At 38.6% G+C, this 23,069-nt stretch overlaps 1 protein-coding gene across 1 annotated transcript in view; it reads right to left on the reverse strand.

Annotated features, from left to right (window-relative positions):
- CEP78 (centrosomal protein 78kDa) overlaps window positions 1–23,069 on the reverse strand; it is a 46,066-nt gene that overhangs the window by 17,498 nt on the left and 5,499 nt on the right. Inside the window, exons 4-11 of the mRNA XM_006891996.1 lie at window positions 22,582–22,685; window positions 20,838–21,012; window positions 19,811–19,924; window positions 18,337–18,401; window positions 17,932–18,043; window positions 8,082–8,217; window positions 6,079–6,124; window positions 4,381–4,509 (exon numbers count right to left, since the gene is read on the reverse strand). Coding sequence (XP_006892058.1) covers window positions 4,381–4,509; window positions 6,079–6,124; window positions 8,082–8,217; window positions 17,932–18,043; window positions 18,337–18,401; window positions 19,811–19,924; window positions 20,838–21,012; window positions 22,582–22,685 — 881 coding nt within the window. The remainder of the gene's footprint in view (window positions 1–4,380; window positions 4,510–6,078; window positions 6,125–8,081; window positions 8,218–17,931; window positions 18,044–18,336; window positions 18,402–19,810; window positions 19,925–20,837; window positions 21,013–22,581; window positions 22,686–23,069) is intronic.

Here is a 23,069-nt window from a genome sequence, read left to right on the forward strand (position 1 = left end):
AAAAGGACAGATCGAGAAGACAAAGCAAAATATTGTAACGACATCTGCAAAGATGTGGAGTTAGAAAATTAAAAGGGAGGAACTAGCTAGGTACTTCTCCAGCTGAAAGAACAGAAAAACAAATTCAAGCCTTAAGTTGCAATACTGAAGTATGCTATGGCAAAATCTCGAATGATCCAGGAACCAGTAAAGAAAGGAGCACAGGTCAATGTACCAAAAAGAATTGAGTGACATGGAATCATTTCAGGAAGTAGCACATGATCAAGAACCAAAGGTAATGAAGGAAGAAGTTTGAGATGCACTGAAGGCAATGGCAAAATATAAGGTCGCATGGATAGACATTGCTTTAACAAACAGATGTAGCCCTGCACAGGGTTATCAGTTTGGGCCAAGAAATTTGGAAAACAGTCATCTATCCAACTGACTGGAAGAGATCCATATTTGTTACCATTCCAAAATAAAGTGATCCAAAAGAATGTAGAAATTATAAAATAGTATCACAAATATCACATGTAAATAAAATTTTGCTGAAGATTATCCAAAACAGCTGTTACGTTATGTTCTGTCGAGTCAGAACTCATAACTGACCATCCAGTGGGTTTTTAAAATCAGTAAATCATATAGGAGGAGAATGCCCATCTTGGTGCATTCAAACTGCCAGAAATGTAAGCTGAATTTAGAAGAGGCTATGGCAGAAGCAAAATCACTGCTGATATGGTATGGATCTTAGCTGAAAGCAGAGACTACCAAAAGGATGTCTATTTGTGTGTTATTAAGTATGAAGAGGTATTTGACTGTGAACACAAAAAAATATGGCTAACATTGAGAAGAATGGGCATTCCAGAACACTTACCTGTGCTCATGTGAAACCTATACCTAGATCAAAAAAGCTGTCAGAACAGAGGAAGGTACTATATGGTTTAAAATATAGACAAGTGTGTGTCAAGGGTGTATCCTTTCCCCAGAACTACTCAATCTGTATGCTGAACCAATCATCTGAAAAGCTGAACTTTATCAAGAATCTGGCATCAGAGCTGGAGAAAATTCATCTACCTGCGTTATGCAGATGACATACACAACCTTGTTCACTGAAAGTGAGGATGATCTGAAAGACTTGCTGCTGAACACCAAAGACTAGCCTTCAATAAGGATTATGTCTCTACATCAATAAAACAAAAATCCTCACCACTGCAGCAATTACTCGAGGGAAGATTGAAGTTGTCAAGGATTTCATATTGTTTGGATGCACAATCAATAATCTTGGTATCAGCATCCAAGAAATCAAAAGATGCACTGCATTGGGAAAAGATTGCTCCAAGGTGTTAAGGAACAACGATGTCAGTTTAAAGACTAAGGTGCACCTGACGCAAACTACAGTTTTGTCAATTACAATGGCAGAAGAAATTATTTGAGTTTGAGAGTAATGAACTATCAAAAGAACAAACAAGTCTATCTTGGAGGGAGTGAAACCAGCTTGTTTCTTAAGGCAAGGATGGTGATATTTAGTCTCAAATACTTTGAGCATATTGTTAGAAGAGTCCAGTCCTTGGAGAAAGACAACATGCTTGGAAAGGTGGAGGGTCAGCAAAAGAGAAGAAGATCGTGGGCAAGACTGACTGACACAGTGATTGCAATGGGCTCAAATACATTAGAGATGATGAGGATGGTGAAGGATAGGGCAAAGTTCAGGTCTGTCGTTCACAGGGTCACTATGAGGTGTAGTCAACTCCACGGCATGCAACAACATAACAGGCGAGCCTCGTGGCACAGGGCATTATGCACTGAACTGCTAACCAAATTCCACTCTGCAGGAAGAAGGTCTGGTAATCTGTTCCCTTGATAAATTACTGCCTCCAATCCCCTCCCTGGTAGCTCTTCCCTTGACTACGTGATGAGTTGGAAGCACCTTGAAAGTGATAGGTTTGACTTTTAAAGAAGTTTCTATACTGTTCAAGTTTCATACTAAAACAAAATCATATTATTTCCCAAAATGAGACATGCCCTTTGTAGCACAAAAAATGATACCCAACCCCACCATGGGCATTTCCTTTTATGAACTCTGCATTACAGTAGAAATAAAATTATCATTGTATTTTTAATATGCAAAGTTTGTTGTAAAAATCCTTTATAAAAAGTTTATACATGATAGAGTCAATTTATCTCATCCAGCTTCTTCCTCTCTTGCACTGTCCCTCCATCCTTTAGAACATGATGTCCTTATCCAAGGACTGGTCCCCTGGCTGCAAGCCCAAAGTATGGAACAGAGCTTCAAAATCCTAGCCCCCAAGGACAAACTTGGTTGTATTTTCTCCAAGATAGACATATTTGCTCTCTTGGCAGTCCATCGTATGTTTAATACTCTTCTCCAGCAACACAATTCAAAGGCATTGAATCTTTTGTCATCCGTAGTCATTATCCAGCTCTTTGATGCATAGCAAGTAATTGCTAAGATCATGGCTGGATCAAGTGCACCTTAGTCTTTAGACTGACATCATTGCTCTTCAGCACTCTGGAGAGGTCCTTGACTGCAGATTTTGCCAGGGCAATTGTCTTTTGATTTCCTGACTGCTGATGCCAAAAGTGTTGATTGTGAGCAAGCTGAAATTGTTAACAATCTCAATCTCTTCTTCATATCAGGGTTGCCAACTGTCCCAGTGGTGAGAATCTTTTGTCTTCCTGATTTTGAGCTTCAATCCATATTGAACACTACAGTCCTTGACTTTCTGCAGCAAGTACTTCAGGTCCTCCTCAGTTTCAGCAAGCAAGGTTGTGTCATCTCCATATCGCAGGCTGATGATGAATCTTCCTCTAGTCCCGATGTCACATTCTTCCTCATAAAGCCTAGCCTTCCGGATGCTCTGTTCCACATATATGTTGAAAAAGTATGGAGAGAGGCTGCAATTCCTGAAGATTACCATTTGTAAAATGGATATTACTTTGTTCGACTTTGCTTTTATGAAAAGTGAAGTCATGTTGTCCTCTTATAAAAAGAGAGAACCATACATTCCCTAATCTGTACTGAAAGTATATTGATTATATACTCAATAAATTTTAGTTATACTCAAATTATATATATGATAATATACTCAATGAATTTGAGTTTATTTTATAATCCTTCATGGTATCTCTGTAGCTAATATAACAAATTCTAGGAAAAGGATATTATGATGATTTTAAAAAACATTTATTGTGGTGAAATACATAAACCAATGTTTTCCATTTCAATCACTTTAACATGTACAATTCAGTTATATGAATTATATTCTTTGTTTTGTACAATCATCACTACTATTTCTAAGACGTCTCCATCAATTCCAGTAGAACCCTCCCAGCCTCTCATTTCCCTTCCCCCTCAACTCCTGGGAACTCCCATTTCTTTTTTTTTTTTTTTTTTTTTGGAACTCCCATTTCTATGCACTGGCCTTTTGTCCTGGCTATCTCTTAACTGCCTTTCTGTTTCTAATTTCAGTTCAAATGCTTCAGAGTTCATCCACACTGATACAGAATTTTACTTTCTTTTTTTGTTATTATTTTAATTAAGATTTTAATGAAAGTTTATAGAGAACTTGGATTTTAATTCATTCATTATTGTACATTTTCCTCCCTGCCCACCTCCCCCAGTTCACTTTTCTCTTGACTGAATACTATTTTATTATTGTACACACCACATTTCATTTGCCCAATCTGATGATTCTGATTTTATTTCTTCTGAATGCAAATGCCCTTGTTTCAGTTTGGTTTCAGCTGAGGAGTCATTTGAGAGTGGGCAGCAGAAGGGAAAAACAGGATTCTTAACAAAAGCTGTCCAGCGTTGTTTCACAATCTTGTATCCAGCCACATACTAGCTACATTTAAAATAACCATCTCTATGTCTTTAAATTAGAAGCAGGAGTGGCATCCACTTCCATAATAGCTTGCCTCTGGAAACCCTATGAACCTGGAGAAAGGACGAAAGTTATACAGGTGTCCAGGACTTTCATTCATAGGTTCGCTATGAGTCGCCTAAGACTTGACGGCACTTAACAAGAACAACAACATGTCTTTAAAACACAGAGATGTTTTAAACAGGTCTGTCTTGGAGAGGGAGAAACCAAGTTTCTCCTTGAAAACAAGGATTTTGAAGCTCCATCTCATACTTCGGCACATGGCCAGGGGGACCAGTCCTTGGAGAAGGACATCATGCTTGGAAGGGTAGAGGGATCCCGGATGAGATGGGTTGACATGGTAACTGGGGTAACTGGCTAGGTGTATTGGAGTCTGTGAGACTGACTCAGGCCGGATAGGGCAGCCTTCAGAGCTACTGCACACTGGGTTGCTATGAGTCGCAGGCAACTTGATGGCATACAACAACAACATGTCTTTAAGAGGAAAACTTTGTACCTGTAATGTTTCTTGTTTCACACTCGTTTTCTCAGGTGCTTCATGAACATTTTCTGAAGAATCATTAATCTCTTCAAGTTCTGAAGATGAAGGACTTTCTATTGTGACAGTTACAGGAAAATCAGATTGCTTAAATAAAGAGGAAATGTGTGTGTAAGTAATAATATAAATCAAGTATCAAAACTGTGATCTTTACAAAGTATTAAGTTGCTATTTTTAAATGACTTTCGCTACTGCTTAACGTAAACAATCAACCACAAAATTAAAGAGCAATGTCTTATTCTGGTGTTATTGGTTAGAACTGTGTCTTACAGGGCTATGATTGTTGTTGTTTGTTGTTATGTGCCATTGAGTCACTTATGACTCATAGCGACCCTATGTACAAGAGCCATAAACGCTGCTCTACCCTGTGCCAACCTCGCCATCTCCGACATCCTCATTCCCACCACTCCAATCACAGAATCGATCCATCTCATCGAGGGTCTTCCTCTGGAATTTCTCATATTATTTTACTAAATTTCTTTGACATAAATCAAGTAAGGAGTCTAAACCTTTTTTCTTAGATCTATGTTGTAAGACAGAAATTTATCCTCTACCACTAGACACAAAATCTGGAAGAAAATATACTTTCTAGGGAAGAAATTCCATCAATAGTATTTCTTTTAATATATATCATTTACACACAAATGTAAAACTGACCCATCAAAAACTTGCCTTAAGTCAAAATGAGTATAACAATACAACTCTATTGTCAAGTTTTAATGACATTAGAATTTATTCAATAGAACATTTCTAAGCTCTGGTATCCAAACGATACCAGGACGGATGAACCCTGATATACAATCATATAAAAATTGTATATATCAACAAAGAAGAGTGTTAGAATGATATGATCATATAGATATTTCATTGAGCTATAATTCCTACAATAAGCAGTAAACTGAAGTATATAAAATCTAAATGGTGTAATTAGGTCCCCCCACCCCTTCTCTGGATCACTCAGGAGCAGTACCAATAGATTAGGGTACTTCTTTCTCAATTTCAGTGGTGATTATGTTTTAGAGAAATATTCTGTATAATTCTCTAAGTCAATTTTTTTTGTTGTGTAACATACCATACAGCTGATCCTCCAGCGAGTTTTCACAGGCAGTAAATTGCACAGGAGAATGCCTAGCCTTCAGTGGAGTAGCTTGTGGATTTGAACTTTGTGCCTTTGCATTGGCAGCACAGCTCCTTACCACTAGGCCACCAGACATCCCCCTAAGACAACTAGGGAGCAGAAACTGATACTCTAACAGGAGTAGCTTGCTCCAAATCATCAATGTGACAGGAAAGACACCATTTACACCTTTCTGAGAAAAAAGGAGAACTAGCTGGGAAAAAACCAAAAAACCCCAACCAAAAAAAACCCTACAACAAACACGTTTTGGGATTTACTGCTTTGTTGTTTGTTGTAGTGACAGAATTTATACAAGTGGCCCCAAACAGACACTTCCTGAAAGCACAAGGACGTCCTGGGAGAGACACACTGTCCACAATCAGGCAACAGCACTGGAAGAATAATCTAGAACATTTTAAATGGGTTTACTTCACATTGAAAGAAAGTTCTCAAAAGGCTTTGCTCAGTTTTAAGAAAACCATCTCCTGCCTCTTCTACCCCAATAGCCTGCTATGATAATAAACGGGATAACTACATACCTGCAAATGATTATAGACATCACGAGTCTTGATTAATGGAAAACCCCTAAGGAGAAATAAAAAATGAATTTAAATTTTTATAAAAATACAGTGGTTTCCTGGAGATCAACACTTCATAAGCTGCCACAAAAAAGAATTTCCAGATACTTATAATTTAAACTTTTAAAAGTGTCAATTTTTTACTCAGCATTCTGGTTATAAATCTTAACTTCTAAAGCAAAAGGTACTACAATTCTTTCTTAACCACTTAGTCACAATTTAAAAAAATGGATTTTTATATAAGAATGTACAGGAGACGTTTCACGGGTGCTGATGTTAGCGTGAACTCTTCTTATGAGCTCTCCAAAGTTTCCACACAGAGATTTAGGACTCAACATAGGATATCATTGGCATTGCTAATAAGCTCTTTGCGGTTTTTCAGTTTGTGGCTTCATTTTAAAGACTTGAAAATTAACGAACAAACTTGTACTTCATACACTGTATTTCAGGCCTTATGTGAAGTAGTAGCTGCAATGATTTAGCTGAGACTTTCATGTGACCTTAATATCCACATATTAAGGGGACGTTATCCCAGTGTGCCAGTCCTGTGTCTCAGCCGTAACACCTCAACACCTTTTCAGGAGTGCATTCCGTCACATCTATGCAGGTTTCAACTGGATCTGGTAACATGATCTTTGAATGCCTCTTCTGCTATTAGAGATACAACACTAAACTGTCCATTTGTTGGATTTGGGGAACACACTGTTCTAATCAGTACAGCACTTGTCTGTCAGTTTGCTATACAGGGGTTGCTGTGATGCTGAAAGCTATGCCACCAGTTTGTCAAATACCACAAGAGTCACCCTCTCAGATAAATACAGAGCAGGAAGCAGGCTTGGCCATTCACTTCTCAAACGGCAGGCCTCAGAAAACCCCATGAATGGCAAAAGATCTATATAAACTTGTGTATAAAAGAAAATAAAGACAAAATAGGCATCTAGGATAATCTATGAAGAAAATGCAAAGGTAGTTAGCAGATTGTTTTTGTGGTAACTCTAAACTGCGCAGAGGCACTGTTTAGGATAGTTGAGATTTCTACTCCAACTTCTTCAAACTGTCCTCTAATATACAACTTGTGATCAGGCTTGACTGGTATCATTACATGTTTTAGGAAAAGAAATGACACCAAAGCCATCAAACTAAAGTGTAGACACTTGGACCTCAGCACTGCTTAGGCCTCATATTTCCATTTGCAAACAGCACAGTTGTTAGTTGCCCAATGAAGGCTATTCTCATAAAAGTTAAAGAAAGCAACTGAAGAGATATTTCACACACTGGTATTTCAAATCATATTTAAAATCTATGTTCGGTGTTTTCTTACAGTATTTGTTAATCTCTGACTTCTTCAAGACTATCAAAGCAAGTAATCTGAAAATAATCTAGAACACTCACTTACTAAATCAGGCTAATATTGTACAATAACACTTTTTAAAGACTTTTACATTTCTTTGAAAAAAAGGACTGTGCAGGCAGTTGATGATGATGATGATGATGATGATGATAATAATAATAATAATAATAATAAGCAATGATTCCAATAACTGGCCTGAGTTGTTAAAATTTAGAGTGAGGTCTACTGAGTTAGTCCAATTGATTCTGCACAAAACTCTTCCTTGTGCTTAAAATGCTTATCTTCTCATTTCTGTCTAACCACACTGTACTTCTGTTCCACAGAAACTTATAACAACTACCCAATCCTCTAACAAGAATCTTATTCACCTCCCCAAGTGATGATAGTTTAAATCTCCTCTAAATTCCCACAGGGTTACACTTGTTATGACAATTAGGAAAGGACTTTAAACTCCCAATTATAATTATTTTTTGCTGCTCTTCCTAAGGGGTTCATTAGACAGAAGCTATGAGTGAGTCATTTTTCTTCTCCAAATGGGAAAGACTTTCCACATGATAGAGGTCTCCCAAATAAAGGATTCTGAATGCCTGAAAACAGAATAAAGACACCCTACCTGTTCCTTTTTGCTCGCAATGCAGTGCGCCATGGCAGAAAACCTGACACACCAGGTGGGAGAGGTTCAGGGGCGTAATATTCTTTACCAAGGAGGTGCTTTCTTCCACTGTTCACAGGTTTCTTTGTAGCCAGTCCTGTGTTGGAGGAACCATTGTGAAACTAAGAGCGAGGGTCTCCAGAGCCATTATCCCATGTGCATATTCTTCAAAGAGTACAAATGTGCACCTGACAATGATGCCATAGTCAACAAAGCAGGATCATTTTGTAAAGGTGTACCCAGGCTTGTAATGGTATGAAACCAAGTTTTCTAATGCAACGAGCTATAGTTTTAATGAAATAATAGTTGTATACTGGAAAGGTACAGAATATAGAATAATAAAACTAAGAATGGAATACTATTGATTTTTCATCATATAAAAGAATATAGTCTACTTAAATCTTTAGCATTTAAGAGTCCCAAGGACAGGTGAACATAGCCCTTGAAGCTTGCCAAGTCTAACTTTCTAATATAGACCAAGTTTTCAATCTAAGAGATATTTTTCTCTGCTGCAAACTCCTACAGACACAAGACTAAACCTTCCTGTAGGGGTTTGTAGACCATAGCATACAGATGGAAACATTCAGAATTATCCTCAATTTCTGTACTAAAAAGTATCTTTCAATGAAATCTTTGGTAAAAAAGACAAATCTATGTATATCATTTACACTAAAAAAATTTATTTTTTCTAATATTACTGAGACTAGGTAAATTAAAATGGTTATTCTTCAGTCCCTGGAGAGGGTGCAACAGTCAGTACAATTAGTTGCTAACCAAATGGTTTAAGCCTCACTACAGAAGATGGAACTGGCAATCTACTTCTGAAAAACCAGCGACTGACAATCATATAAAGCATGTGGGCTGCCATGAGTCTGCATCAAATCAATGACAACTAGACTGGAGTGATTCTTCTAACAGATTTGAAAAGATACAGTTTATACTTCCTCTTCACTTAACAATGAGTTTGTTATTTATAACTAAGACAATAGTAATAAATCTAATATCTGACTAGTTGTACACTAAAAAAAAAATCAATGCTGAAGACGCTGACTAGTAGACGTTAGGTACACACAGAAAGGACACTTGTTTCACATGTCACTACCTGGAGGAGAGATAAGGTGTGATTTCCCTGAGCTGCAGGGTTGTTGGATCGAGTGGAGGTGGGGCTAGGATGGAGTCAATGGATAAGATGCTGCTCAGAAGATCTGGGGTGGTCATGGGGAGCTAAGGTCCAGGCACTGGCAGATAATGTCCTGAAGGTGGGCCATCAAGGAAGCAGGACTTCAAGGTCGAGCTTCAGCCCTCAGCTCCAAGGGCACCAGGGTCATGGTCAGAAGATGCCCTGTGATTGGCATTTGGATGCTCAACATCCAAAAGACTTCCTATCTCACACCAGTAGACAAAAAATCACTTTTATGCTTCCTCGATACCTACTCTTGAATGGGCATAGATGAGGGTAAGGCAGGCTACCTGGAAAGGGTGGAGGCCAGCAATAACGGTACGGTGGCAGTTTAAGGTCCTGTCTGGCTGGCACTGTCATGGACGAAGCTACAGACTGTCAATTCTCAAGGAGATGCGGAGGGAAGGGTGGCGGTGGTGGCAAGAGAACCCAATGGGTAGTGTGAATCGTCCCCACCCCATGGGACTTAGGCTCTCTTACCTGCAAACAGAAGGACAACTCTGCCCCTAACAAAGGGCACCATGGGGTCACTGAGGGATGCGTTAGGGCTACCCATTATGAAAATGTTAGGGCAGGAGTAGGCACTGACTAGGTGATGGAGATGGCACCTAAGCCACCCTGGTTCTGGAACACTGGGTACAGGTGGAGGTGGACTGAGCTCTACTAAGGTGACATAGCCTATAGTGGGAGGTAACAGTGACAGGTGCTTTCACTAGGAATCCCAAGAGAAGTTCAGAACACAAGTGAGATAATGTCACCATCCTCCATTTTCAAATAACAACTTGGTCATTGGATCCTGACCTTGTAGATAAGTGAGGAATGGGTGTAATTAGTATGGCATATAAAATACTGTCACACAGCACAAATATTTCAAATAATATAACCTACTAATAATCGTAAAAATGTGAGGAGGCTGTGGCGTGCTCAAGTAATTGTTACACCTAAAGCAAGAATAGCTGTATTTAGGAGGGGAACTTCTAAAGCAATCAAGTTCGTATGACTAGTATTGACGTTATGATGGAAACCTTGCCTTCACCCTGCACCATCACCACAATCTCCACCAGGCTCAAGCCCACTGCTGTAGTCATTCTGTCAAGCCATCTTGTAAGGGATCTTTCTTTAGCTGTCCAGACTCTATTTTTCCTAGCATCATGCAAAGACTGGTCCTTCCTGACAACTCATCCAAAGATTGTAAGACAAGTTTCACCATCCTTCCCTCTGAAGGAGCACCTGGGCTGCACTTCCTCCAAAACAGATTTGCTTAGTCCTTTTGGCACTCCATGGTATAGTACTCTTCACCACCACAATTCAGTCAGTTGACCAGGTAGTTATCATCCAAACTTCTGGGAAATCATGAAATAATTGTCTTTTGGGTTTTTGGTTTTTTTACATTATTTTTTTAAAATTGGTTTGCTTACAAAGTTTATATACACTGTGTTTCACACTATTCTTCATTCACATTGTGCTTCATACAATCATTCTCATGCATTATGTTTTATAAAATCAATCACTATTGGATCTTGCCCATCATTACCCTGTTTCTTCACCCTGGATCATTCTTATTTGCTTCCCTCCACCCACCAAACTGTGCAGCCCCATGGTTTCAACTCTGCCTATCCTTAACCCTCTGCTCCCCTGCTTTGAGTTCCTGTACGTGTTTAACTTGCTTTCCTTCTACTTTTACAATGATGGTCTTATGCACTATTTGTCCTTATGAGACTGCATGAGTTCACTCAGCAAAACGCTCTCCAGTCTCTCCCAAGTTACATAGTATGTTTCAAAATCATTACTCCTGAGTGCTGCACAGTATTCCATTGTGTGAATGTACCACAATTTCTCAATTCATTTGGTTGTGGTTAGACATTTGGGCTATTTCTGTGTTTTTGTGATAGTGAGTAAAGCTGCCATGAACATCGGTGTACAAATCTCTGTGTCTCAGTTCTAAGTTTCTTGGGGTGTAATTCCTACTAGTGGAATAGCTGGGTCATATGGGATTTTGGTTGTTTTTCTTTTTAATTTTATTTTTATTGTTTTATGTGTGTCTACCACCAAATCAGATCTGACTGGTATAGGAGGAGATTTTTCCTCCTTCTCCAGCAGAGCATCTGGTGGATTCGAACCACGTACTTCTAGGATTGCAGTGCAGCTTCTTGCCACTAGGCCACCAGAGCTCGCCTCAGATGGAGTTTTTATGTTTAACTTTTTGAGGAAATGCCAAACTGTCTTCCAGAATGGTTGTTCCATTTTACAATCCCACCAACAGTGTATGAGAGTTCCCACCTCTCCACATCTTGTCCAACATTTATTGCTTGCTATCCTACTAAACTTTGCCATTGCTACTGGGGTGAGATGGTATCTCACTGTGGTTTTGATTTGCATCTCTTATTGATGAAATAATTCTTAAATACTGAAATTTCTCTGGATAAATTTACAGGGTTCTGATGAGCTCAATAAATCTAATTTTGTTTTAGAACTTTATTCCCCTCAGGAAAAAAAAAAGAATGATGTTGTTCATCAACATCATTTCTGTGCCATACTTGTTCCTTAACTTTGAGAAATGCAAATATATGTATCTGAAAAATTGGTGGTTCAAACCCACCAGCCGCGCCCTGGGAGAAAGAGGAGGCAGCTGGCCCCAGCTGGGTCAGGGTCACCTTGATGACAGCAGGGTGGTGTATGCATAGCCCTCTCACACACATGCACATGTAAATGGACATCATTTGACAATATTTTATTTTTGTTATTGAAAAGCATATGTTTTCAACTAAAATATTTTACAGTTATCTTATTAGGGAATAACTAAGTTACCCTTTAGTTAAAAGATAAAAGTTACTTATTTTTTTAAAATACATAATTAAAATATCAATCCGATAAAATTGGCATACATTATTCAAACCTCCTCTAAAAAATACTGATTTAGCAGTTTTTTATGTATATAAATAATTAAGTAAGCACAAAGAACCTAATAAAATTTTACCAAATAAGGCCCTAAAATGCTCCACAGGAGAAAGATAGGCAATCTCTTCCTGTGCAATCTGCAGCTCAACAGCACATACTTCTACTACTATCACTAAACTTTCTTTTGATTTGGTAAACTCTCTTAATAACTACTTGGAATAAATGCTTGGAAAAGTCCTGGTGGTTAAAGGACCTAGCAGCAATCCAGAAGGTTGGTGGTTTGAACCCACCAGCCACTCTGTAGGGAAGAAGTGGTACTCAGCTTGTGTAAAATGATAACCTTGGAAATCCTATACAGCAGTTCTAGCCTATCCTATAGGATTGCTCAGTGTTGGAACTGACTCAGTAGAAATAGGTTTGGTTTTTGGTTTTTAAAGAAATGCTGTGCAATTGATTATTGGCCAAACAAGCCGAGATGGTAAAGGGTGAATCAAAAGAGCATATCTTTTAATAAAAGTTGTATTCGTGATGCTTCCAGCAGCATTTTAAAGTTATGTGGGATTAACTTATCGTCAGTAATAAATGATGACCTGTTTAACATAATTGTTTCATATGCATTAAAAAGCATAACTATTTATCCTCCAATGTTGTAAATTTACTATGAAGATATGCAAAATCATATTTAAGCTATGTGAAAAATCATAATCAGAGAAAATGGAAATGTAAACACTGCTTGAAGGATGACAAAATGAGTGGCTTCCATTTTCTCCCTCCATTGTTATTGTGGATACTTTTTTTAGCCAAAATAAAAATTTCTAGAGAAATATACATACTTTCACATTTCAGGTAGTTTCCAAATAAAACATTATTTCATTGCTAATTTTTTTCTGTATAACTTAATTTTGGTTTTGCTGCAAATGTTTTGCTGATTTTCCCTATATAACTAAACAAGGATTTTATATATTCAGTTGGCTGTGAAATTGATGCTGCTGGTTATTAGAGAGAGCTCTGGTGCCTAGTCTGTAGGGAGAAGTGTTGCTGCTAACTCAAAGGTAGCTCCTCTCTTGTTGCTGTTGTTATGTGCTGTCGAGCTGCCTGCGAATCATAGTGACCCTCTTTACAACAGCCCTAAACACTGCTCTATCCTATGACAATCTAATTGTCTCTGACACACCGACCCCATTACCCCAGTTACTGAATCAATCCTTCTCATCAAGTGTCTTCCTCTCCTGCACTGTCCCTCCACCTTCCCAAGCATGATGTCTCTCTCCAAGGACTGGACCTTCCTTGCAACATGTCCAAAGTAAGTTAAATGAGGCTTCAGAATTCTTGCCTTCAAAGAGCAGCCTTGTTTCACCCTCCGCAGGACAAACATGTTTGCTCTCTTAGCAGTCGATTATATATTCAATACTCTTCTCCAGCACCACAGCTCAAAGCCATCAATTCTCCTTCTATCATCCCTAGTCATTGTTCACCTCTCTGACACATAGCAGGTGATTGCAAAGGTGATGGCCTGTATCAGGCACACCTTAAGGCTCTAGATTGACAATGTTGTTCTTCAGTACTTCGGAGAGGTCTCTGACAGTAGGCTTTTCTAATGCAATTTGTCTTTTCATTTCCTGGCTGCTGGTACCAAGAGTGTTGATTGTGTGGCCAAGCAAACTAAAGCTATTTACAATCTTAATCTTTTCACCATCTATCATGATGTGGCCAACTGGCCTAGTGGTGAGAATCTTTGTTTTCTTGATGTTGAGCTTCAATCCATATTGAAGGTTGCAGTCCTTGACCTTCTGCAGCAAGCACTTCAAGTCCTCCTCAGTTTCAGCAAGCAGGGCTGTGTCATCTGCATAACACAGATTGTTTATGAGTCTTCCTCCAATCCTGATGCCACATTTCTCCTCATAGAGCCCAGCCTCCTGGATAATCTGTTCTGCATATAGATTGAAAAGGTATGGAGATAGGACATATCCCTGGCGTATACCCTTCCCAATTTTAAACAGTGCAGTGTTTCCTTGCTCTATTCTGATGACTGCCTCCTGGTCCGAGTAGAGGCTTCGCATAAGCACAATCAAGTGTTCTAGGCTTGCCATTCTTCTTAGGCAGCCATGGTTGCTGTCCACACAATCAAATGCCTTTGCATGGTCAATGAAACCAGACATTCCTCTGGAACACTCTGCTTTCAGCTAAGGTCCATCTAACATTAGCTACAATATCCCCAGTACCACGGCCTCTTCTTAACCTGGCCTGCACTTCTGGCAGTTCTCTCTGTTGATGTGCTGTTCTAGTCGTTTTTTGGATAATCTTCAGCAGAATCTTGTTTGCATGTGATATTAATAATACTGTTCGATAATTTCCATTCTGTCAGGTCACCTTGCTTTGTAATGGTAATAAATATAGATCTCTTCCAGTCAGTTGGCCAGGTAGTTGTTCTCCAGATTTGTTGGCACACCTTGGTGAGCACATCTAGGGCAGCATATGTTTGCTAAAATAGATCAATTAGGATGCCGTCAATTCCTGGGGCATTACAAAAACAGGAGGAAGAAAAGACCAAGATGGATGTCAGAAGAGACTCTGAATATTGCACTAGAGCACCTGGAAGTCAAAGCAGAAGGAAGAAATCAAGATATTAAAGAGCTGAACAGAAGGTTTCATCAGGCCTATATGAAGACAAAGTAAAGTATTATAGTGAAACCTGCAAAGAGCTGGAGCCAGAAAATCAAAGTGGCCGAACTTGCTCAGCATTTCTTAAGCTCAAGGAACTGAGGAACAAATTCAAGCCTTAAGTAGCAATATTTAAAGATGCTTCGGGCAGAATATTAAATGATCCAGGAAGTATTAAAAGAAGATGTTAAGAGTAAACAGTCATTGTGCCAAAAGGTACTGGACACAGAAGAATTTCATGAAACAATGTATGAGCAAAAGCCTGTGGTGATGAAGGAAGAAGTTCAAGCTCCTCTCTAGCAGTTCAAATTTACAGCTGTTCTCTGAGAGGAAGATGGGCAATCTCCTCCCGTGAGATTAACAGCTTCTAAGGCCACTGGAAGGTCTGCTGTGAGTTGCTTCTGATACAACAGCAGTAAGAGGAGGTGGCTGCTAACAGGGTCTATACTAAATTTTTTCCCCCCATTAAACGTTATCACCAAATTATGGGCTTGTTTTAAAAATTCTGGTTAATTATTATTTGAAAGATTACATTATAGTAAATAGCTAGAGAATATTTCTCTTAAAATATTCTATATCAAGAAACTTGTTTATACCATTCTTTTAATAAGATCATATATGTTTGAAATTTTATCATCTTAAAAAAATTCAGAAGTATCTCATTCAGTAGGCGAAAAAAAAAGAGCTGAAGAAATTTTGTTTCCTGCAGCTTGGAAGAGTAATTCTTCATTTTAAAAAGAAAATCATTCAAAAGCTCAACTTCTAAATAAACTGTCATAAAAGTTTACCTCAAACTTCAACTGCAAAATATTAGACATATCAGAAGTAAAAAAAAGTACTCAAATGGATTTTTTAAATTAGAAAACCAAACATAATGCTCTCCAGTCTCTCCCATGTTATTAATATTTTTCTAAATCATTGCTCCTGAATGCTGCATAGTATTCCATCATGTGAATGTACCACAACTTCTCAATCTAGTATTGGTTTATTGTTGAATGTATGCGCTGTCTCTATTTTCTTGGTACTGTGAACCTTGTTAGGAACACTGTTGTACAAATCTTCACTTGTGTCTTAGTTCTAATTTCCCTGGGGTATATTCCGTGCAGTGCAATAGCTGGGTATGGAATTTTTATGTTGAGCTTTTTGCACAAATGCAAATCTGCCTTCCAGAGTGGTTATACCATTTTACAATCCCATCAGCAGTATATGAAAGTTCCAATCTCTCCACATCCTCTCCAACATTTGTTTGCTATCCTGTTAATCTTTGCCACTGCTACTAAAGTAAGATGGTATCTCATTGTTTTGATTTGCATCTGATTACCAGTGATTATGCTCAGTGAACTAACTTAAGTCTCTAAGGACATATACTGCACAAGGCCATTATTGTAAATATGCCAGAATAACTAATAAAATACTCATTTAGGTTGAAAAGAGGAAGTGGATAGGGAAGGGAGGCTGAGTGGATGTGGGAAATCAAGGGGTAGTAGAATTTTGTAGGTGGATGGAGGGGGTCAAGAAAATGGGAAAGATTCAGCAGGAACCTGAAAAGATGGAGTAATGGCAGGCACAGATTACTTGTGACTGCTGTTGTTGTTGCTGTTATGTGCCATCGAGTCGCTTGCGACTCATAGCGACCCTATGTACAACATCCCTAAACTCTGCCCTGTCCTGTGCCAATCGCACCGTCTCTGACACACCCATCCTGATTACCCCAGTAACTGAATCAATCCACCTCATAGGGGGCCTTCCCCTTCTGCAATGTCCCTCCACCCTACCAAGAATGATATCCCTCTCCAAGGACCTTTCCCTCCTTGCAACATGTCCAAAGTATGTTAGACAGAGCCTTAGAATCCTTGCCTCCAAGGAGCTGGGATGTTGTACATAGGGTCACTATGAGTCGCAAGCGACTCGATGGCACACTTGCCTCCAAGTGTCCCGGTTTGACACTTTTCAGGATGAATCTGTTTGTTTTCCTAGCAATCCATGGTACCCTCAATACTCTTCTCCAGCACCACAGCTCAAAGGCATCAATTCTCATTCTATCCTCCTTAGTCATTGTCCAACTCTCTGATGCATAACAAGTGATATCAAAGACCATGGCACCTTAGTCTCCAAAGAGACACCACTGCTCTGCAGTACTTTGGAGAGGTCCCTAACAGCAGACTTTCCCATGGCAATGCGTCTTCTAATTTCCTGCCTGCTGGTGCCCAGAGTGTTGACTGTGGAGCCAAGCAAACTGAAGCTGTGAACACTCTCAATCTCTTCACCATCCATCCTGATGCTGCCAACTGGTCCAGTGGTGAGAATCTTTGTCTTCTTGACATTGAGCCTCAATCCATATTGTAGGCTGCAGTCCTTGACCCTCTGCAGCAAGCACTTCAGGTCCTCCTCAGTTTCAGCAAGTAGGGTTGTATCATCTGCATATCACAGATTGCTGAAAGATCTTCCACCAATCTTGACCCCACATTTCTCCTTATAGAGCCCAGCCACCCGGAAAATCTGTTCTGCGTACAAGTTGAAAAGGTATGGAGACAGGACACATCCCTGGTGTACGCCCTTCCCAATTTTGAACCATGCAGTGTTTCCTTGCTCTGTTCTGAAGACTGCCTCTTGGTCCAAGTATAGGTTTCTCATTAGCACGATCAAGTGTTCTGGGATTCCCATTCTTCTCAGAGTAAGCCACAGTTTGTTATGATCCACACAGTCAAGTGCCTTTGCATAGTCAATGAATTTTATAAAATACAATGTATTTCATAAAATGATTACATGAAACACAATGTGAAGGAAAATGTGAAACATTTTTTGTATGTAAACCAATATAAAATAAATATAAAACAAAACAAAGCCTCCAAAATACCCAAACATGTTTAATTAAAGATGAGCTCTCCTTTCCTAGTTATTAATTTACTATTTCTAAATTCCATAAGTCCTCATCATTTGTGTTACAACTACCATGCTCATAGTATATATGAAATACTGACTGTTCTCGTCAATCTTAAATGAAAAGATAGTTTAATACACCTGAGGAGGATATGTTCTAAAACGTTAAAAAGCCAAGACAGAAAAGGTTACCAATTCGAATAGTAGCTTTTCCTTTGTGTCCATTTCCAAGAATTATAGTTCTCTTTTTCTGTTTAGCAGTTTTAGATGGCTCCTTTGTGGAAGGAGAAGTTATCCACTGGTACTGCAAGAGACGTCAAATATTCCCTGTTAGTAATAGGCATTTCATGAAGATTTGACCTTCCATGGATATAAGAAATTAGAGAGTTTGCGAACTGCATTTCTGGTATACCAAATTAAACACTCAGACAATTATTTTTCAAAACCAGAAAAGCTATTGGACTGAAAATTTAAGATGGCAGGAAATCTTGGTAATGGTTTTTATTAAGCGACTAGCTATTAAAGGTTAATTATCTCTTTTTACATTAAAATATACTTTACTCATTACAACAACAGAAAAATAAAAACATGTTATACCTCTGACTTAGCACTCCTTCCGTTCAAGAGAACTTTTTTGATAACTGCTTTCATTACAGAATTATCTAAAGTAAAATGAAAACAGAAATTACAGTAATTGTGTATCAGTGTCAATTTAACTTTTAAAAAACAAGATAACTAATTATTGCTTGTCCTATAAATTAAACATCAAATTTGCACTGCTGTAATTATGCCACAGCAATATGTAATTTTTCCCTTTGAGATTTCTACTTCTTCCTCAAACACATAAGCTAAGCCATGCCACTTTGCATATTGCCTCTCAAATTAACCAAGTTGAATCTGACTCTTAGCAACTATCAGAGGCTGTGAATTTTATTAGGAAGCAACTGCTCATCTTTCTCCTGGGAGCCACTGATAGAATGAAACCACTGGTAGACTCAAATCATCTGGCCTTAGTGGTTGGCAGTGCAGCATGCTGAAGACTGTACCACCAGAGATTCATATTGCTTCTAACACCTATTTTATTAGCAGCAAAGACTAAATCTGCATCTTTTGGATCTAAAGTAGCTTTGGATACAAGTGGATAGAAAAATCAAGATGCTGGGCATGATCTAGACACATAAGATACCTCATGGGCATCTTAAACTTAATGGAGTCCAACCAAAGTCTTGACGTCACCTCGAAGGTGTGACTCTCCCAACCTCTCCGGTTAAGAAGTGATTATTATCCAGTTGCATGCAGAATAATCTAGGGATTTTTTTTTTGTCTTTCAAACTTATTCTTTCCTTTGTATGCTACATCTAATCAATCTTAAAATCCTGTCCGTTACATCTTAAAGACATAGTCAGAATTCAACTATTTCTCACTACTTTCATTTCCTTCTCTGATCTAAGTCACTACCTTCCCTCAAGTGGACCACTTCATATTACAGTCTCCCAAATGTGTCTGTATTATTCTTTCCTCCCTTATAGTTCTGTTTTCCATACCAATGTGAACATTCTGAAAACAATACTCAAATCAGACCATTTATTTTCTTGCTCACACCCTCATGTATATTTGAGTCCACCTGATCATCAAAGCCTTACAAGATAAAGCCCTGGCTAGCTCTCTGACCTCATCACTCAGTGCCACAGAACACATGTGTCTTGCTTGCCGTACTCCAACCAGCCCACTGACTGTGCACTCCCTGCTTCCTTCAGCCAGGTCTCTGCTCAAATGTCACTTCTTTCCTGAAGCAGTCCCTGACAAATCTTAGTATCTAAAAAGTCAGCTCCACTCGCTTTCCTTTGGCCTCCTTACTTTATGGCATTCTTCTCCTTCTCACTGTCCAAAATTCTATTACTTTTTGTTTACTTTCCATTTAAATCAATAAATTAGCAATTAAAAAGATAAAAGCTCATGGTAACAAACAGCATTAAGAAAAAACCACATTAAATTTTAAAAACTGCCAATACATAACCAAATGATCTTTGTTTTGCTATTTGTTAACCAGTGAAAATAGATGGTGACATACCAACAAGTGGATTTTTCCTTATATCCAGAATGACCAAAGTTCTGTTGTTTTCAAGAGCCTTTAGAAAAGTACGAGCCCCTTCATTGGTGAGTCCACACTGCTGCAGGTCGAGTGCTGAGGATGGAGGACAAAAGGTCAATGTCATCTTCACACACATCTAACACAGAGACGACTCTCGCTATATGAGTGTGAAAGATTCCTACATGACATCAGTCAAAGCAGGTTTTAATTTTGGTTATTGTTGTTTGATTTCGTCAAGTTGTAGACGACTCATAGCGACCCTATGAACAAACGGCCTGAGCCCTGTTCGTACATAAGAGTTTCCGGAGGCAAGCCATTTCGGAAGTGGATGCCGCTCCTGCTTCCAGGAATTTTGGTTATTAGGGGGAAAAAAATAAACAGAAAAGCACATGCCAAGACCTAAGTGAAAATTCATCAGAAGTAATAAAGCAATTCTTGGATGTGCCATGATTACTCTCTCTTTACAGTACCAATCACCAACATTTACACTTTGGCGTCCGAGAGCAACTGCATACACCCATCATGCAATGCCACTAACTGAAGTCCAGTTCACAGTCAGGTAAGATGCCAAGGGCAGTGCAAATTTCACTGGCAAGACCTACTCTAAGTGGAGTTTTGCAACTAAACGGCATTCTTTTTTATCATGATTTTATGTTCTGTTGAAAAACTGCAATTAGGAAATGGGGAAGAAATAGAAAAATTGTCATTTTAGGAAAAAAAATGACAGAGAAAGACAATCAAGAGGATAAAAATAATTCAAATCCAAAGGGGTTTAGAGAATATATGATGAAAATCTGTAACAAAAAGCATGATGAGGAAGAATTCTAAAAGTCAAAGAGAAGAACAAACAGTTAAGAATATTAGCAGTAACGAGGTGAAGGATATCCTTATTTGAATCAAAGAGGTTATCACATCAGTATCAGTATAAATAACTCTATCACATGAATATATCATAAAAGTTTGTAAAAGCTCCAAACTTTCAAGTTCAGAAGTTCCATTAACTTACCTCGGAGCCATAAGTCTTCACTCAGGGATTCTGCAAAAGCACTTGCACCGAGGTCTCCAACGAGTGTATTACAGTTGAAAGTGACCCGCCGTAAGCCAGCCATGCAGTCAAGGTCAGGTCTCCTGTACCGAAGGCTCTCAGCCCAGGTTTCCTCATGCCGTCTGATGGTCTGATACTTCAAAGATATAACGAGACCATAGTAACTTGTTTAAATATGGAAACAGGCCATACCTACAAACCCAAAAAAATCCTCACTAGCTCCCTCTTGAGTTGATTCTCAGTGATGCTGACTCTGTGTTTTTCAAAGAACTGGACTCACTAAATTTTATGCCTCCAAGTGTAGCTTATTACATCAGACATTTACTAAACACACTGACTACAGATGCTAGAGCACTCAACACAAGGCAGCCAAGGAGATTCCTGATTAGGAATCAAATGACTTAGATTCTAGCAGGTGACTGCTGAGCTGTGTAACCTAACTGCTGCGTGACCTGTAACTTCTAGGAATTTTATTTTTCTTGTCTCCTAAGTCTGATGGAATCAGAGTCTCAATGCTATCTCTGCTGAAGCTCTAAAATCTATCATCTGTCCTCAAGCAGCATCCAAGCATTTCTGACTACACATGAAGTTGCACTGCCAATCCTCTGGTAGTTTGAATACACCAGCCTCTACTAGGGAGAAAGACAGTTTCCCCTTAAGCAATTTATACAACCTCTGAAAACGCTGGAGGTCAGCCGAATCAGTTTCAACTCAAATGCAATGAGAAGAGAGGCTTTAAAAAGAAAAATTCATTTCTTTCTTGAGCAATGACTCAACATTCTTAGATTATTCCAAAATAAGTGTAATTTTTCTGCTTAGAATGAAAGTATCAACAGAAATAACAGCCCAGTACTTATTATGTGCCAGGAACTATTTTCTACACATTAATTAATTTAATTCTCATATGTCAAGTAGGTATTCCTACTATATACATTTTACAGTTGAGAAACTGAAGCACGTATAGGTTAAGTAATTTAACCAGTCACAAGCTCTTAAGAACTGGGATTGGAATCTAGTTGTGCTGCCAATCCAAATGTAAGCAGTTTGAGTCCACCAGACTGGTTTGTATTGCAAGCAATTAAAAAGGTATAATAGAAAATATTAAGTAGTTTAAACTAGATAGCAACTATGATTACTATTGTGTTGTTCAGCTATTATATGAAATTATTAATTTATGTTTTTTTCTAACTATATTTTAAAAGCTACATTTATAAAATGCCAGTGGAGTTATTTCTATTAGTTTATAAATGAAATTAATTAACAGTCACTTGTGTCATTTTAGACAACTAAGCTCTTGCAGGGACCGGTGCTGCTAATCCAAATGTCACACCTCTGTGGCAGTTCAAATCAATCAGCTCCTCCTCAGGAGAAACATGGGCAATCCAGAGCCTCAGAAAACCCAACGAAGGTCAGTCATGATTTGGTTCTGACTCAGTGTCAGTGAAAAGCCAACTAAGGACTGCAATAACAACTTCACAGTGCCACAAAAATATGTTCAGTAATTAAAAATAGCTAAAGGGGTTGTCTTGTATTATCTAGTAAACTTCTTATTTCTAAGATTAAGTATACTGTCTTACTAAATGGTAGAAAACTGGCTATTCTCTGAAAACCAAAGCTGCAAAATCTCTATGCTCATTGATGTAGTTGTCACTTTGTGTAACACTATTAATATGCTTCAGTCATGAAAATTTAAACACAAAATCACCTTTAAGATCTTGGCCATGTGATCTGCTCCTTGCCAGGTCAGATTACACCCTGTGAAGTTCACAGTCTTAAGGGTGTTAGAATTCTTTATACCTTGACAGATAACTGAAACAAAACACATACACACACATACACACAATAAGATGACGAACATATACAGCTTGGTCAATCTACATTTATTTATGTTATTTGTTCGCTTATAATTATTTTCATAAAATCACTGTCTAATGATTTTCACAAATCTTCTCAGGCAGCCAATGAACTGATGCATTCTTCTTTGGGTATGCTGTAGGGGGAATCAGTGGTTGGTCAAGGCCACCGTGCTTTGAATGGCAGAGGGTGAGTGAAGGAGGGGAACACCGTCAATGAGATGGGCTGACACAGTGACTCTGACAACAGGCTCAGTGTGTCAGAGATGATGGAAATGCACAGGACAGGGCCTGGTTCAGATCCACTGTTCATAGGTTTGCTCTGTGTTTTAGTTGACTT

The sequence above is a fragment of the Elephantulus edwardii genome, unplaced genomic scaffold (genome assembly GCF_000299155.1).
Source record: "Elephantulus edwardii isolate Elephantulus edwardi_28Jun2011 unplaced genomic scaffold, EleEdw1.0 scaffold00108, whole genome shotgun sequence".
Classification (NCBI taxonomy): Eukaryota; Metazoa; Chordata; class Mammalia; order Macroscelidea; family Macroscelididae; genus Elephantulus; species Elephantulus edwardii.